This window comes from Pelophylax lessonae (assembly GCF_965119305.1).
Source record: "Pelophylax lessonae genome assembly, chromosome: 3".
Lineage (NCBI taxonomy): Eukaryota > Metazoa > Chordata > Amphibia > Anura > Ranidae > Pelophylax > Pelophylax lessonae.
In genome coordinates this window covers 309,847,136-309,864,067 of record NC_138770.1, presented here as the reverse complement: position 1 = coordinate 309,864,067, position 16,932 = coordinate 309,847,136, and the positions used below count along the sequence as shown (strand labels likewise).

The 16,932-nt window shown below is 42.9% G+C and overlaps 2 protein-coding genes across 2 annotated transcripts in view; both read left to right on the top strand.

The window, feature by feature from the left end:
* Window positions 1-16,932, top strand: part of DIS3L2 (DIS3 like 3'-5' exoribonuclease 2) — a 1,275,365-nt gene that overhangs the window by 1,177,854 nt on the left and 80,579 nt on the right. The gene's annotated exons all lie outside the window — the stretch shown is intronic.
* LOC309550146 (large ribosomal subunit protein uL18-like) lies at window positions 6,935-7,588 on the top strand (the record flags this gene model as incomplete). The annotated part of the gene is given in 2 exon segments (XM_082250582.1): window positions 6,935-7,469; window positions 7,471-7,588. Coding segments are annotated over 2 exon segments (588 nt in total). The 5' UTR covers window positions 6,935-6,999.

Genomic DNA, 16,932 nt, shown 5'->3' with positions numbered 1-16,932 from the left:
CCAGTCGATTAATCTTCGTGTTGTACAGCCTGGTAATATTTCCGCAGGTCTGGAACAGCTAGCCCTCCACTCGTTTTTGGGTTTGAAAGGTACTTTTTGCCTAGCCTCAGATGTTTGGAAGCCCAAATAAAATTTGTTAACAGAGCATCAATCTGTTTAAAGTAACGGAGTGGGATAAATATTGGGAGTGCTTGGAAGATATATAAAAACTTTGGTCATTGTTAGACCCTTTTTCTTGATCTTTACAAAAGCTTACTGACCGAAATGGTACCAGCAGATTGGCAAAAAGATAACCTGGTAGCAATTATCAAGAATGGAACGAGATATATTCTTGGAAACTACAGGCCAGTCAGCCAAACACTGATAGTTGGTAAACCTTTGGAGGCAATAAGGGGCTATGTCCAAGAATTTGCTGATAATATCAGTAATAACCAGCATGGATTTATGAAAGCTCCTTCACACCAGGCCAACCTATTAACATTCTTTGAGGAAGTGAACTGTAATCTGGATAAAGAAAGGCCTGTGGATTTAGTGTATCTAGACTTCGCCAAAGCATTTGACACAGTACCCCATGAACACTTAAGCCATTCATTGGTGTTGAAAATAGTGTATGTACTAGGATAGAAAACTAGATAGATAACAGGGTGCCTCCAGAGGGTGGTGATGAATTGCATATCTTCTGAATGGTGTGGAGTTATAAACAGGGGTACCCCAGGTCTCAGTCCTGGGACCTATTCTGTTTTACCTTGTTCATAAATGATAGCGAGTTTGGGATAAATAGTTCAATCTCACTGGTTGCTGATGATACAAAGCGTTGCAGGGCAATAACTTCACAACAGGATATAGCAAGTCTACAGGAAGAACTTGGAAAAAATAGAGGGGTGGGCAAACAGATGGCAAATGACGTTCAACGTAGGGGGGTGGGCAAACAGATGGCAAATGAGGTTCAATGTAGGGAAATATAAATTTGTGCACTTTGAGGGCTCAAAATACAAATGCATTTTTTTCTTGTTTTTAGTAGTTGATTTTCTTTTTCTTCTGGATCTATTTGGAATGGGGATATCTTCTGAAGACTTATTGTTTTCTCTTTTTAATTTTTATTCTGCATTTTGTGTTCTGCTATAAAACCTTAAAGTGGCTGTAAAGGCACACTGTTTTTTACCTTCAAACATTTTATGTATGAAGGTAAAATAACCTGTGTGCAGCAACCCCCCTGGTACTTACCTGAGCCTCCTCTTAATTCAGCGATGTTCACGAAAGCCTTGCCTCTCCCAGGACTCGCACTCATGATTGGCATTTGGAGCCATTGGCTCCTACTGCTGCCAATCTGTAGACAAGGGGCAGAGCCTCTGGCTCGGCTCTGTGTGTAAATAGTCACACAGAGCTGCTGATCGGGAGCACGCCTGCTTGGGTGTCCCATTGAAAGCTGCTTGCTGTATGGACACCCAGCAGGAGGGAGGAGCCAGGAGCTCCAGTGTGGGAATCTGAGAAGAGGAGGATCCGCGCTGCTGTGTGCAAAATAACTGCACAGATCAGGTAAGTAGAACATGTTTGTTAAAAAAAAAAAAAAAAACGACTTTACAATCACTTTAAATAAAGAATTGAAAGAAAATTTGAATGAAAGCTACTCTCTAGGGGGAGAACCTCTGAGGTAATAGAGGATGGAAAAAAATCTGGAGGTCCTAGTTGATGCAATAGCATGCCATGACAATCTGCAGCGAACAAGGCCAGCAGGATATTTGCATGCATTAAAAAGAGAACTATAATTTTGCTATTTTACAAAACTCTGCTTCAGCCGCATCTTTGAATATGCCTTCTAGTTCTGGTCATCATTCCTCAGGACATTTGTGCTGGAAGTGGAGATAGTCCAGAGAAGGGCAACAAAACTAATAAGGAACGATTACAAACACTAAACATATTCTCCCTGGAGAAGAGACGCTTAAGAGGGGACATGATGGCGATCTACAAATACCTTAATGGTTATTTCAGCATTGGGAGAAAACTATTCAGTCTCGGGTCACTCAAGAAGACACACAGCCACTCAATGAAGTCGAATATGTGATTCTTTACTGTCCACAATTGGCGGTTTCAGCAGGAAGTGTCGCTAATTTCAAAACGTTTTAGATGCGTATCTTATTGATCACAATATACAGGAATATGGGAAGTGGTAGAGACACAGAATACACACACACCCCCCACACAGGTTGAACTGGATGGACTGGGTCTTTATTCAACCTTACCAACTATAAAATACACTGCATTATTGTAAATGTCCTTTTATGTTTTTTTTTTGGTCTGTGTTCATTTGGAGATCAGACAGTTATCTTCATGTTATACTGAATGAAGAATGACTCTGTTAAAGCCCAAATTTATGCTAATAGTTAACCACTTGCCGACTGCCGCACGACTATTTACGTCGGCAGTCAGCCCCTCACAGGCAAAGCGATGTAGGGGTATGTCGCTAGTCTGTAAGGGTTTTAGGAGCGAGCGCACGCTGCCGGATGCACGCTCCCGCGCGGTCATGGGCCCCCCCGCGCGTGTGCCCGACGGACCCGATGCCTTCTGGATTTTATACAGGGGTATAGAAAAGAATTCGGTCTCCCACGCCCACCCTCCCTTTTAAAAAAATTCCCAAGATACAGTGCATTGCAAAAGTATTCACCCCCTTTACTTTTTACGTATTTTGTTACATTACAGCCTTAAATTCAATGTTTTGTTAATCTGAAATGTATGTGATGGATCAGAACACAATAGTCTAAGTTGTTGAAGTAAAATGGAAAGAAATATTTATACATAAAACTATTTTTTAGAAATAGAAAACAGAAAATTAGCACGTGTGTATGTATTCACCCCCTTTGTTATGAAGCCCAAAAAAGCTATGGTGCAACCAATTACCTTCAGAAGTCAAATAATTAGTAAAATTATGTCCAACTGTGTGCAATCCAAGTGTCACATGATCTGTCATTACATATACACACCTTTTTTTGAAAGGCCCCAGAGGCTGCCAACATCTAAGCAAGAGGCATCACTAACTAAACACTGCCATGAAGACCAAGGAACTCTCCAAACAAGTAAGGGACAATGTTAAGTAAAAGTCAGGGTTAGGTTATAAAAAATATCCAAATCTTTTATGATCCCCAGGAGCACCATCAAATCTATCATAACCAAATGGAAAGATAATGGCACAACAGCAAACCTGCCAAGAGATGGCCGCCCTCCGAAACTCATGGACCGGGCAAGGAGGGCATTAATCAGGCAGCACAGAGACCTCAGGTAACCCTGGAGGAGCTGCAGAGTTCCACAGCAGAGACTGGAGTATCTGTACATAGGACGACAATAAGCCGTGTGCTCCATAGAGTTGGGCTTTATGGCAGAGTGGCCAGAAGAAAGCCATTACTTTTAGCTAAAAACAAAATGGCACGTTTTGAATTTGCAAAAAAGCACGTGGGACACTCCCAAAATGTATGGGGGAAGGTGCTCTGAACTTTTTGGCCATCAAAGAAAACGCTATGTCTGGCGCAAACCCAACACATCACATCACCCAAAGAACAGCATCCCCACAGTTTAACATGGTGGTGGCAACATAATGCTGTGAGGATGTTTTTCAGCAGCCGGGACTGGGAAACTGGTCAGAGTTGGGGGAAAGATGGATGGTGCTAAATACAGGGATATTCTTGAGCAAATCCTGTACTACACTGCGTGATTTGATGCTAGGACGGAGGTTCACCTTCCAGCAGGACAATGACCCCAAATACACTGCTAAAGCAACACTTGAGTGGTTTAAGGGGAAACATGTAAATCTGCTGGAATTGCCCAGTCAAAGCCCAGACCTCAATCCATTAGAAAATCTGTGGTCAGACTTAGATTGCTGTTCACAAGTGCAAACCATCCCACTTGAAGGAGCTGGAGCAGTTTTGCAAGGAGGAATGGGCAAAAATCCCAGTGGTAAGATGTGCCTCTTGCCATTGATAAAGCCTTTGTAATGTGTTTGTATCCATCTCCTGACTTGTGCCTTTTCACAACTTTATCCTGGAGATCTTTTGATAGTGCCTTGCCCCCCTTAGTTGATTGCTTCAGTTACACTTCCAGGGACTGAAATGCTCCAGGAAAGCTCTTCTTGCTGAACTAATGAAAATGACCATAGCTGATCACAGTTGAAAGTCAAATGGCTGTGTATGCCATTGAGAAGGTGATTAGCTACACTGGATTGAGTGTACAAGTCATTTTTCGGAGGGGAGTGATCCTTTTTCCAACTCCGTAATTTTGGTTTTGAATTTTTCCTTTATTTTCTGACATGTTGTTATTTTTCACTTGGATGTTATAAGTTGCACTGAGTAAACACAGCTGGATAAAGCGAAAAACGTGCCTGTCTTCATTTTAGGTTGCAAAGCAACAAAATTTGATTTTTTTTTTTTTAAAGACGGGGATGATTCTTTTCTATACCCACTGTATCTTTGGGAAGACCTTTTACTTCATTACCATTATTTGGGATTCAACAGTTCAATGTTACTACGGTCAGCGAGTTTTACTTAAACTAAATGCTAAAAGACTTCCTTAGCTTTTTATAAATGTGTGCAACAAAAGAGCCGTCAGACCTTTGGAGTCTTGCTGAGAGGATCCAGTGTGTTGGTTGTAAGAGTTGCTGCTGTTTCACTTTTTATTGGCTATCCTTTATCAGTTAATAGAATAACATTTATGAAGTCTTTCCTGTACTTTCACTTTAATCTCAGTTGTATCCAGTGCTGGCCTAAAAGAATGGTTTGCACATCAAACAGCAAACTTGACCTTTAAATAACAAAACTCCTTCGTGTCTTCTCATTTAGTTAACAGGCAGGTGCAAAAAACTACAGTGGCTGTGCTACATCTTTCTGTGAAAAATATATTCTCTGTAGGCATACTCCAGTTACCAAATGTCAAAACATTTTGTAGCCTTGATGTGGGAAAGGCCACCACCTGTCCCCTACATATGAATTAATTAAATATCAGAATTGCTCTACATATTTCGGGATTAATATAACTTTGTTCTTGGAAATTGAGTCAGATTTTAATCAGCTGATTGAATTATGGATTAAGGCTATAGAAGTACCTTGAATCTCCCATTTTTTTAAACTGAGAGCAAGGACTTTTTCTGTGTTCTGAATTTTTTTTTTTTTTTTTTTTTTTTTTTTCCCAAGAACTGCTTTAGTCTGATAGACTGTGTTTAGGAATTAAGACTAAATTCACCCAAGTTCTACCAATATTTATCCTGTAGGTTATACACAAGTACATCTTTTTCCTCACCCACTTTTCAGTATTCTTCTGGCTCTGCACATTGGTTTGAATTTTGTTTCTTGCCGTGAACACTGATATACAGTGCCTTGCGAAAGTATTCGGCCCCCTTGAACTTTTTGACCTTTTGCCACATTTCAGGCTTCAAACATAAAGATATAAAACTGTAATTTTTTGTGAAGAATCAACAACAAGTGGGACACAATCATGAAGTGGAACGAAATTTATTGGATATTTCAAACTTTTTTAACAAATAAAAAACTGAAAAATTGGGCATGCAAAATTATTCAGCCCCCTTAAGTTAATACTTTGTAGCGCCACCTTTTGCTGTGATTACAGCTGTAAGTCACTTGGGGTATGTCTATCAGTTTTGCACATCGAGAGACTGAAATTATTGCCCATTCCTCCTTGCAAAACAGCTCGAGCTCAGTGAGGTTGGATGGAGAGCGTTTGTGAACAGCAGTTTTCAGTTCTTTCCACAGATTCTCGATTAGATTCAGGTCTGGACTTTGACTTGGCCATTCTAACATCTGGGTATGTTTATTTGTGAACCATTCCATTGTAGATTTTGCTTTGTTTTGGATCATTGTCTTGTTGGAAGACAAATCTCCGTCCCAGTCTCAGGTCTTTTGCAGACTCCATCAGGTTTTCTTCCAGAATGGTCCTGTATTTGGCTCCATCCATCTTCCCATCAATTTTAACCATCTTCCCTGTCCCTGCTGAAGAAAAGCAGTGATGAGCTGTGTTGCTTTTACGCCAAACATAACGTTTTGCATTGTTGCCAAAAAGTTCAATTTTGGTTTCATCTGACCAGAGCACCTTCTTCCACACGTTTGGTGTTTCTCCCAGGTGGCTTGGGGCAAACTTTAAATGACACTTTTTATGGATATCTTTAAGAAATGGCTTTCTTCTTGCCACTCTTCCATAAAGGCCAAATTTGTGCAGTATACGACTGATTGTTGTCCTATGGACAGAGTCTCCCACCTCAGCTGTAGATCTCTGCAGTTTATCCAGAGTGATCATGGGCCTCTTGGCTGCATCTCTGATCAGTCTTCTCCTTGTATGAGTTGAAAGTTCTCCTTGGGATGTTTAAAGCTTGGGAAATCTTTTTGTATCCAAATCTGGCTTTAAACTTCTCCACAACAGTATCTTGGACCTGCCTGGTGTGTGCCTTGTTCTTCATGATGCTCTCTGCGCTTTAAACGGACCTCTGAGACTATCACAGTGCAGGTGCATTTATACGGAGACTTGATTACACACAGGTGGATTCTATTTATCTTTTTTTTTTTTTTAGCATCAATAGATTTATTTTAGGAGATTCTTGTAGAAAATTGCAGGAAGCCCAGTTTAGCTGTCGACAATCTTCTCCTGAGCTCTGAGAAAGCTTGTTTTTTTCTGAGCAATACGGTCTTTTTTCTGTGCCAGGGACAATTTGCCACGATTCCACCTCTTCTTTTTGACTTCTCTTTTGGGCTTCTTTTCGTGGCCTGGGTTCTCCCTGATTGAAAAATGGGCCTTTTTGTATATGTCTTCCATTTGATCAGCTGTGATGCCACTCTTTATATATCGGGAGAATTGCTTCTTGTATGCATCCTCATCTTCCTCTATTAGAAGACGCATGTAGTCCGCCACATTCTGGCCAAGGATGTGTTTGCGGTGGAGTTCTCCAGTGCCCTTACGTGAGCGCTGTGACTCTCCGGTCCTAGCCTCGACGGGACAAAATCCAGAAAAATGGGGTTTGTAAAAGTTGTGAAGAACAAGGCTTATTTCAAGAGGTACCAGGTTAAGTTCCGCAGAAGGAGAGAGGGCAAAACGGACTACTATGCCCGCAAGAGACTGGTCATCCAGGACAAAAACAAGTACAACACCCCCAAATACAGGATGATTGTGCATATCACTAACGGAGACATCATCTGCCAGATTGCCTATGCCAGGATTGAAGGCGACATGATCGTCTGTGCTGCCTATGGCCACGAACTTCCCAAATTCGGTGTCAAGGCTAGGCTAACCAACTACGCTGCTGCCTATTGTACGGGTCTGCTGCTGGCTCGCAGGCTGCTGAACAAGTTTGGCCTTGACAAAGTCTATGAAGGTCAAGTGGAAGTAACTGGAGATGAGTACAATGTGGAGAGCATTGATGGGCAACCTGGTGCCTTCACCTGCTACCTGGATGCTGGTCTTACTAGGACCACCACTGGAAACAGTCTTCGGTGAACTCAAGGGAGCCGTTGATGGAGGCCTGTCCATTCCTCACAGCACCAAATGCTTCCCTGGCTATGACTCAGAGAGCAAAGGATTCTATTTATCATTAGTCATTTAGGTCAACATTGGATCATTCAGAGATCCTCACTGAACTTCTGGAGAGAGTTTGCTGCACTGAATGTAAAGGGGCTGAATAATTTTGCACACCCAATTTTTCCAGTTTTTTATTTGTTAAAAAAGTTTGAAATATCCAATAAAGTTGTTCCACTTCATGATTGTGTCCCACTTGTTGTTGATTCTTCACAAAAAAATTACAGTTTTATATCTTTATGTTTGAAGCCTGAAATGTAGTAAAAGGTCGAAAAGTTCAAGGGGCGAATACTTTCGCAAGGCACTGTGTGTGTGTGTGTGTGTATATATATATATATATATATATATATATATATATAATGTGTGTGTGTGTGTGTGTGTGTGTGTATATATATTGTGACAGGAAGTCAGGTAAATCTGTGAATGTTGTCACAGACAGGAGATACACTTCTGCTTGGGTTAGACAATTCACCAATTACTATAGGGTGTCGGCTGAAAAGGTAGCCAGGACGGCTTAAGGAAGTTGAAAGGCCTTCAGCTGTTCGGAATGAGGAAGTTAAGGCCTCTATAATTTGTCCAAAGGAAGTTTAAGTATTGCTGCCTCCTGACGCTGTGTGAGCTGGGGAGAGGAGGACAGTCAGATGTGTGCCTCCCGACGCTGTGTGAAGCATGGGAGAAGGATTGCTGCCTCCTGATGCTGTGTGAAGCTGGGGAGAGGAGGACAGTCAGATGTGTGCCTCCCGACGCTGTGTGAGCATGGGAGAAGACCTCCTGGAGCGATGTGCGCTGAGGAGGGTAAAAAGTGTGAAGACTACTCAAGGTGAGGTCTGGACTATTTCTATGTGAAAAGAAATAAATGGATGTTTTCTATGTGAAAGGAATGGTTGCTATGTGAAGAGACAAACAAAGGAATGTGTTCTATGTGAAGAGTAAAGGGACGTGTTCAATGGACATTTGTTGTATGAAGAGAAAACATGGACTATTGAGTGTCTGCTGTAGGATCAGCAAAGTTTGCCCAACAGTAGGTTGGAGACAGACTCCGTAGGTAGGTTCCTGTATGTGAGAAGGTAGCCGCCCACAGTGGCAAGGATTTATTTTGTTTTATTTTTATTTTGGATGTTTTTGAGGCTTGCACTTGTGTGAAGTAAACTGCAAGAATAAACCAAACTGTTGTTTGCAACCACTTCTCGGCTATCTCCCTGTGTAAACGCACCCCCCAAAGGGGTCATCCATACCCACCACCGAGCTAATCAACCCCACAATATATATGTGTGTGTATATATATATATATATATATATATATATATATATATATATATATATATATATATATATATTCTGTTAAATCACAGGATTCCTACTGGAATCACTCTTACCAGTATAAACAAGAGAGATATATTTCTCTTTCCTTCACTGAGGGACACAGCTCCATGTCTTCTAGACCATTGGACTTATGCTGCTCTCCCTTCAGGAGTAGGACTAGGCGGAAACCTTTTTGGTTCCGCCCCTGAGGCAGTCCCAGAGGGTATACCATTACTTCCTGCTATAGGACTTCAGTTTTTTTTCTGCCTAGTCAGGAGTAAGGACCTGGCTCTCTGCTGGGATCTGTCGTCTTGGCATACTTTCCTTCTTCTATGGAATTTTTTACTTTTTCTTTTGTTTTTGTTCCTGTGTGAACTGCAATCAACCTGTTTCTGTGTGAACTACAATCAACAGCCGAACCGGATGATGCATTGGATATCCTAGATCCTTATGGTCTTCTTAGTCTGGCCTGTGAGCACGATCCAACTATTTGCTCCGTGCTAGGTTGGCTGCGACATAGCCCCACTGGAAGGGGGCTGGCTGGCGAGTGAAACACCTTGCGAGGTCGCATAGCCCTGGTCACGACAGCAGTCATGATCGGAGTCGCAGCGTACCTCAGGCCGCAGCACACCCATTCCAAGATGGTGCTGTGGACTGCTGGGAGTAGCGCCCACCTGGTGCCGTGGTGTGGTGTAGTGTCCCCCCTCCTTTCTTTCAGAATTGTTGGGGTGGTCGCGGGCCCTCCCTGGGGATGGTAGGCCCCCCTCCTTTGTCCTCCAGCCTCAGCTATTTTTCCCCCATCTCCGCAGCGGGGTTCCCCCTGCATAGGTTGCCCTCACCTGCTCCCTGTCTCCCCCCCTTAGCCCCTTTTGAGGTGCACAGGTGTATTTGGGTAGGGGGGCTTGTCTGGCAATGGGCCGTAGAGTAGTGGGGGGGTGCCACTGGCGGTCCCTCTTTTTGGGGTTGCCTTTACCTTGGTTTTGCAGGGGGGGTCCCCTCCTGGTGGATGCCTCTTCCCTGGGGTCCCGGGTCCCATGCAGCGTGCCCCCATTTTGCCGTGCATGCTGCATTCCCAGCTTTGAAAGGCATGTTTGTGAAGTCCTGCGGCCATGTGCGGTGATGTGCTGTTTGAGCCTCTAGTGTCAGTGCCGGCGCTGCTTCTTCTTCTTCCCTCACAATGAGGCAGGCTCTCCAGCTCTGGGGTGGTGAGTCTCTGGGGGTATACGATCCTTCCTCTGCTATACAGTGCAGCGGGTGCGTTGATTCTTGTGGTGCTCAAGCGGTGCGTGGGGGAGGGGTTCCCCTTTTTTTGCAAAAAAAGTTTTTCTGTTGTGCACGGTACAGCTCAGATTAACCCCTTGTTGGAAATGGAGCCTCTTAAGCATGTATCACCACCTGACCCACTCCTATAAGCTGCCGGACCCTCTGGGTCTCAGTCTGCTCTGGCAGCCATGGCAGCAGCCCTGCAGTCACTTGTATCCAAGGTAGACATGGCCCTGCAAAGGAGGCCTAGCAAGAAGCGCCCCTCGGTTTCACCTGCATCCTCTGCCTCCTCAGGGTCTGAGGTGGATTTGGCCGCTGCGGACGAGAGTCAGCCCACTGGGTCTGCGTCCATGCATGCTGTGTGCTCTAACAGGGAGGACGAGTCCTCATCCTCCACAGCCGGGCATGAAAAAGCGTGGTGGAGGCCGTGATTGTGTCAGTGCGGGAAACTTTAAAGTTGGAGGACTCAGCTGTTGCTGAGTCGGCGACGTCGGTGCAGTTTGGCACCCGTAAATCTTCCAGGGTTACAAAGGTGTTCCCCTTTTCTGCCTATTTTGACGAGATTGTCACTAGTCAGTGGGAATCCCAGAAGCACATGGTTGGAATACCTAAGCGCTTTGCTAGGCGATATCCCTTTGAGGACTCTCTCCTGAAGAAACTTATAGTTCCACCATCTGTGGACTCTTAGGTTTCCAGGTAAATAAGGCTACGCTTTTGCCGGATCCCGTGGACAAGAGAGCGGAGGCTCTGGTCCGGTATCTTTTCACCGTGGCTTGTTCAATGTTTAAGTCGATGTTTGCCATCACCTTGGTATCCCAGACCTTGACAGAATGGGCAAATGTTTTACACCAGGATCTGAAAGAAAGTCAATACCCTCCTGAGCTGGCGGATTTGTTTATCGAGGTGTTACAGTACATTTCTGATGCATCTTTGGATGCGGCCCCCTTTGCTGGCAGGGTATCTGTGACGGCAGTGATTCTTTGCCGCATTAAATGGTTGGTTGGCCGACCAGGCTTTTAAAAAGGTGCTGACTGATCTACCTTTTGTAGGTGAACGTTTGTTCGGTGCCTCTATGGAAGAGATCATTAAGGGCCTTACAGGAGGTAAGAGTACATTACTTCTGCAGTTTGCTAAGGGCAAGGAACCTCGTCGTAAGCATGGTCCTTTCTTCTCAGCTCACTAGTGGCCCTTTCGTTCATCTGGATCGCAGGAAAAGGGTTCAAGATCCACCCGTAACATTGCGAGAGGCTCCAAGAGACTCTGGAGTGCTAAGTCAAAAGCGGGCACTTCTGGTTCCCCAGCCTGAAGGGGCGCCCTCACCCGCATCTGGAGTGGGGGGGAACGTCTTTGCCTTTTTCCAGATCCGTTGACCTTGCTCATTCAGGACAGATAGGTCCACAAGTTGATTTGGTTCAGTTACAAGATCGAGTTTCGATCCTTGCATCCGGTGAGTTTCTTTCCTTCCAACTTGCGCCTGTTTCACAATTGGCTACAGGGCCTCTACGGGGCAGGGCAAGACCTGTTGGCACAAGGAGTCATTGTGCCGGTTCCAGAGTCGGATCGTTTTCAAGATTTTTTATTTAAATCTTATATCAATAAAAAGAAGAAAATTGGGACTTTAAAAGTAGCCACTCATAACCCCCAGGATAAAATAAACTCAAGTGTTTATATAAAAATATTAATACTTTATTGAAACATTGTTAAATTGTGTAAAATCAATACAAAAAATAGGTACATTATCTCCTCATAATACATATAACAGCAGGCCCTCCCCTATTTATAGAGGGAGGCAGTCTGTGGGGATACCCATGATATGGACCATGGTCGTGTGTTTGGGAGTGGATGAGATCAATTCTCTAGGGTGCACGGGTATCTCCAACACTAGCAGGATCGCTACACGTTTTGCTTGTAGTTTCTTCAGGGGAACCTGTCAGTACTGGGAGATGTAATTACAATTATTTCAAAACACTTGCGTTAAAAAAAATATACATATATATATATATATATATATATATATATATATATATCATAACAGAAACCAGCATATGGGTTTCTATGTTGGGTAGAAACAGCTATTGACAGTGTACATACCCAACTTCCAAATGGAAGGAGATAGAGAGGGGGCATCTGAAGCTGTAAGATGTAATGATAAGAACAGAGGCATCTGGACGCACCTGTCCCAAATACGGGGAGGGCGAAGAGCCTACACACCGCAAATCCCACCTGGTGCCTCCAAGTTCTGGGGTGTCAGTTGAAAGCCAATATCCCCTATTGCATATAGCAGAATAATCAAAATCGGGTATGTATATTTGAAAAGGTGTAATATATCTATAAAGAACATGTCTATTTACATATGTATGTGTGTATCCATGGGTACAAATCATGTACAAGCATGTACATACATATATATGCACATAACAAGAGAGGGCGACTTCATGGGAAAACAGAGGAAAATTCCAATGATTCAGTTCAGGTAGGTACAACGTATTCGAAGTACTTTGGACCAAGATAGATGTCCAAAAAAGTCTAACGGGGAGCTACGCTGACCGTCATATGTGGAAAAAATGGGTATGAGCAAAAAGGTATATGAGAACACTCCCTTGTAAAAGAAGGATATTGTATAAATCCATAAATCAAATTCTCTCCTTTATATAAGAGGGGTGATTAATCTAGTAACTTGTCACTGGGAAAATAAAACATAAACAGATTCCATAAATTGGAGACAATAGGGTGACCAGATGCTGAAAAGTCTCATATTATGGTTGTGAAAGGTACTGACCTGTTATACGCTGCTCTCTACTGTAGCTCGCCTCTCTTTAAAAGATTCCCCACAACATCTGGCATTATCCTATTTCCCTTTACTATTTAAACAGGAGAAGGGAGAAATGGCTCCCAACTGGAAGACTCCACCCTCTCGCCCGCCGCACTAGTACTTGCAGTGGGAACATGGGTGCGTAAGCTTCCGGCGCATCTGGCCGGAAACAGCAGGGCGAGAGGATAACCGCGCCGACACTGTTATTCCGGCCAGACCAGTTCAGAGCTGGAAGTGACGTGTGTACAATCACATCAGTGTCTCTGCATGAGGACGCCGCTGGCGGCACGACATTCTCGAGCCCCACCAAGAGACATATTACGCCCCCACCTCAGTGTATGTAAAGGGAATAAAATAAAAACTAAAATGAAAAAAGAAAATAATGAAGTGAAAAGAAAACAAAATGGGGATGAAAAAGTCAAATAAGAAAAACATGAGTGGTGAATGAAAATAAAATTAGAATAAAAATACAAATAATAATAATGAATATAATAAAAAGTAAAAAATAAAATACAATAGGAGATCCTGTAAGTAACTATGTCTAATCACTGAGTGTGAAAAACTAAATATAATCCAAAAAGTGCTGCGCAGTATGCTAAAAGGTGTACATAAAATTGTGAACTAAGTGAAATATATAAATAAAATAATTAATCATAGATGGGATGAAAAAATATATCAAACAATGCAAATCCGTGCGATAAGTGCTTAATCGCTAAAGCATATATGAAAACAATTGTGAAGGGTTCCTTCCGAAAATTGTGAACTAAGTGAAATATATAGATAAATAAATGAATAAATAAACTTAATAAAACATAGATGGGACAATAGTAAATCAAACAATGCAACTTCATGCGATTAGGTGCTAAATCACTGAAGCATACAGGTCCCTCTCAAAAAATGTGCATATTGTGATAAAGTTCATTATTTTCTGTAATGTACTGATAAACATTAGACTTTCATATATTTTACACAACTGAAGTAGTGCAAGCCTTTTATTGTTTTAATATTGATGATTTTGGCATACAGCTCATGAAAACCCAAAATTCCTATCTCAAAAGATTTGCATATTTCATCCGACCACTAAAAGAAAAGTGTTTTTAATACAAAAAAAGTCAACCTTCAAAAAATTATGTTCAGTTATGCACTCAATACTTGGTCGGGAATCCTTTTTCAGAAATGACTGCTTCAATGCGGCGTGGCATGGAGGCAATCAGCCTGTGGCACTGCTGAGGTGTTATGGAGGCCCAGGATGCTTCGATAGCAGCCTTGAGCTCATCCAGAGTGTTGGGTCTTGCGTCTCTCAACTTTCTCTTCACAACATCCCACAGATTCTCTATGGGATTCAGGTCAGGAGAGTTGGCAGGCCAATTGAGCACAGTAATACCATGGTCAGTAAACCATTTACCAGTGGTTTTGGCACTGTGAGCAGGTAAAGCTTTTCAGCAGATGGAAGCATGAAGTGCTCCAAAATCTCCTGATAGCTAGCTGCATTGACCCTGCCCTTGATAAAACACAGTGGACCAACACCAGCAGCTGACATGGCACCCCAGACCATCACTGACTGTGGGTACTTGACACTGGACTTCAGGCATTTTGGCATTTCCCTCTCCCCAGTCTTCCTCGGGGTCCGGTCACCTCTTCTCGTTGTGCAGCGTTTTCTGCCACACTTTTTCCTTCCCACAGACTTCCCACTGAGGTGCCTTGATACAGCACTCTGGGAACAGCCTATTCGTTCAGAAATTTCTTTCTGTGTCTTACCCTCTTGCTTGAGGGTGTCAATGATGGCCTTCTGGACAGCAGTCAGGTCGGCAGTCTTACCCATGATTGCGGTTTTGAGTAATGAACCAGGCTGGGAGTTTTTAAAAGCCTCAGGAATCTTTTGCAGGTGTTTAGAGTTAATTAGTTGATTCAGATGATTAGGTTAATAGCTAGTTTAGAGAACCTTTTCATGATATGCTAATTTTTTGAGATAGGAATTTTGGGTTTTCATGAGCTGTATGCCAAAATCATCAATATTAAAACAATAAAAAGGCTTGCACTACTTCAGGTGTGTGTAATGAATATAAAATATATGAAAGTCTAATGTTTATCAGTACATTACAGAAAATAATGAACTTTATCACAATATGCTAATTTTTTGAGAGGGACCTGTATATGGAATCAAATGTGAAGAGTCCTTTCCAAAAATGAAAAATCAGACAGTCCCAATCACCAGTGATTGTGATACAAAAATCTAATATCGGCTTGTCAGATACGTCACCTCCACTCTCATGACTCCCAAAGGGTGGGTGCTCACCTCACTGAATGTGACCTTGCAACTAAGCTTGGTCCAAATCATGGAGATTGGGGCGATCAGGCTTTGTCTGTCTCGATGGACGGATCGTCTGCTGGGACACCCTGTAAGGATACAATCGGGCAATGCTATGGCTGTGGCATATGTCAATCATCAAGGGGGCACAAGGAGTGCCCTGGTGGCCCGGGATGTGGCTGGTATCTTGAGGTGGGCAGAACTATATGTTCTGGCCCTCTCTGCTGTGCACATTCCGGGGGTAGAGAACTGGCAAGCAGACTATCTCAGTCTGCAGACCTTGGATTCGGGAAAATGGTCTCTTCACCCAGAGTTGTTTCCTCAACTGTGCCTTCGGCGGGGGTCCCCTGATGTGGACCTGTTGGCCTCTAGTCTCAACAGGAAGGTGCAGAGGTTTGTGTCAAGGTCTCTGGGTCCCCTGGCAGATGCCCTGGTGGTCCCTTGGAGTCAACATCCTCTGATTAATGCCTTTCCTCCAATACAACTTCCGTCAAGACTGAAGACTCGCAGAATCGAGGTAGAAGGGATTTCAGTAATTTTGGTGGCACCAGACTGGCCTTGCCGGTCTTGGTACGCAGGCCTGGTAAGGTTGGTAGCAGACATTCCTTGGAAACTTCCTCTCAGGGAAGATCTTCTGTCCCATGCTTTACAGTAGCTGGCTTTAACGGCTTGGCTATTGAAAGCCAGGTGCTGAAGGACAGGGGGCTGTTGGAGTCGGTGATTCCTACGCTGTTAAAAGCTAGGAAATCTACTTCCAGGAAGGTTTATCATAGAGTTTGGAAGGCGTACATTACTTGGTGTGAGTCCTGGGGGGGTTTCTCCCCTTTCCTTTTCTATGTCTTGCCTGTTGGAGTTACTACAATTGGGTGTAGATTAACGTTTTATTAACGATTTTTAATAATTCCTTTAACCTTTTTGCATCCCAAGCGTATGACACATTAATATTAGAAAGGATAGATTATTATACAAATGGCAGATGACATTGGAGGAGACACCAGAGATACTGGAAGTGACGCAAATTCAGGAACGAGCTTGGTGCCCATGTTACATACGCTGGATTAACCTGTTTTACATGTGAGTGGATGGGCGTTTTTATGCCATGAATATATATTCCATTATATACTCTGTGGAGAGATGATCTATGGGCAATAGGATTACAAGTGAAAACAGTCTGTTTCAGTCTACATTGAGGACATCTAGTGGCGAAGGAACAGCAGAACAGGTCCACTGGATAATCTTACTGCGATATACGAGAAATATGCAGGTGAGAGGCTAGTGAGCACAGAAGTGGCACTTAAGATAAAGATAAGGATCACCAACACACATTTTGAATTTATGGTGAAGGGACGTTTGAACAACAACTCATTTATTTATTTTTCTGTGGACTTAATTTATCACTTCTACTTTTGTGCACGTTTTTATTTTAAATAGTGGCATGGAAATGAGGTGTGTTTTATTTTGGTTTGATATAGAAAACGTATTTGTTTTTTCCTAACTCACATATTTTAGAAGATTTAGTCGGATTATGTAGTGTTCAATTTAATCACATTTAGAGACTTTTTGCACGTCATATTTTGATTTATACAATACAGACAGCGCAACACCTTTTTTCACTGCAATTTTTCTTATCACGGTTTAGGATGAGCTTTTTGGTGTAAGCTGCAATCTGCCCATTTACAGACACATA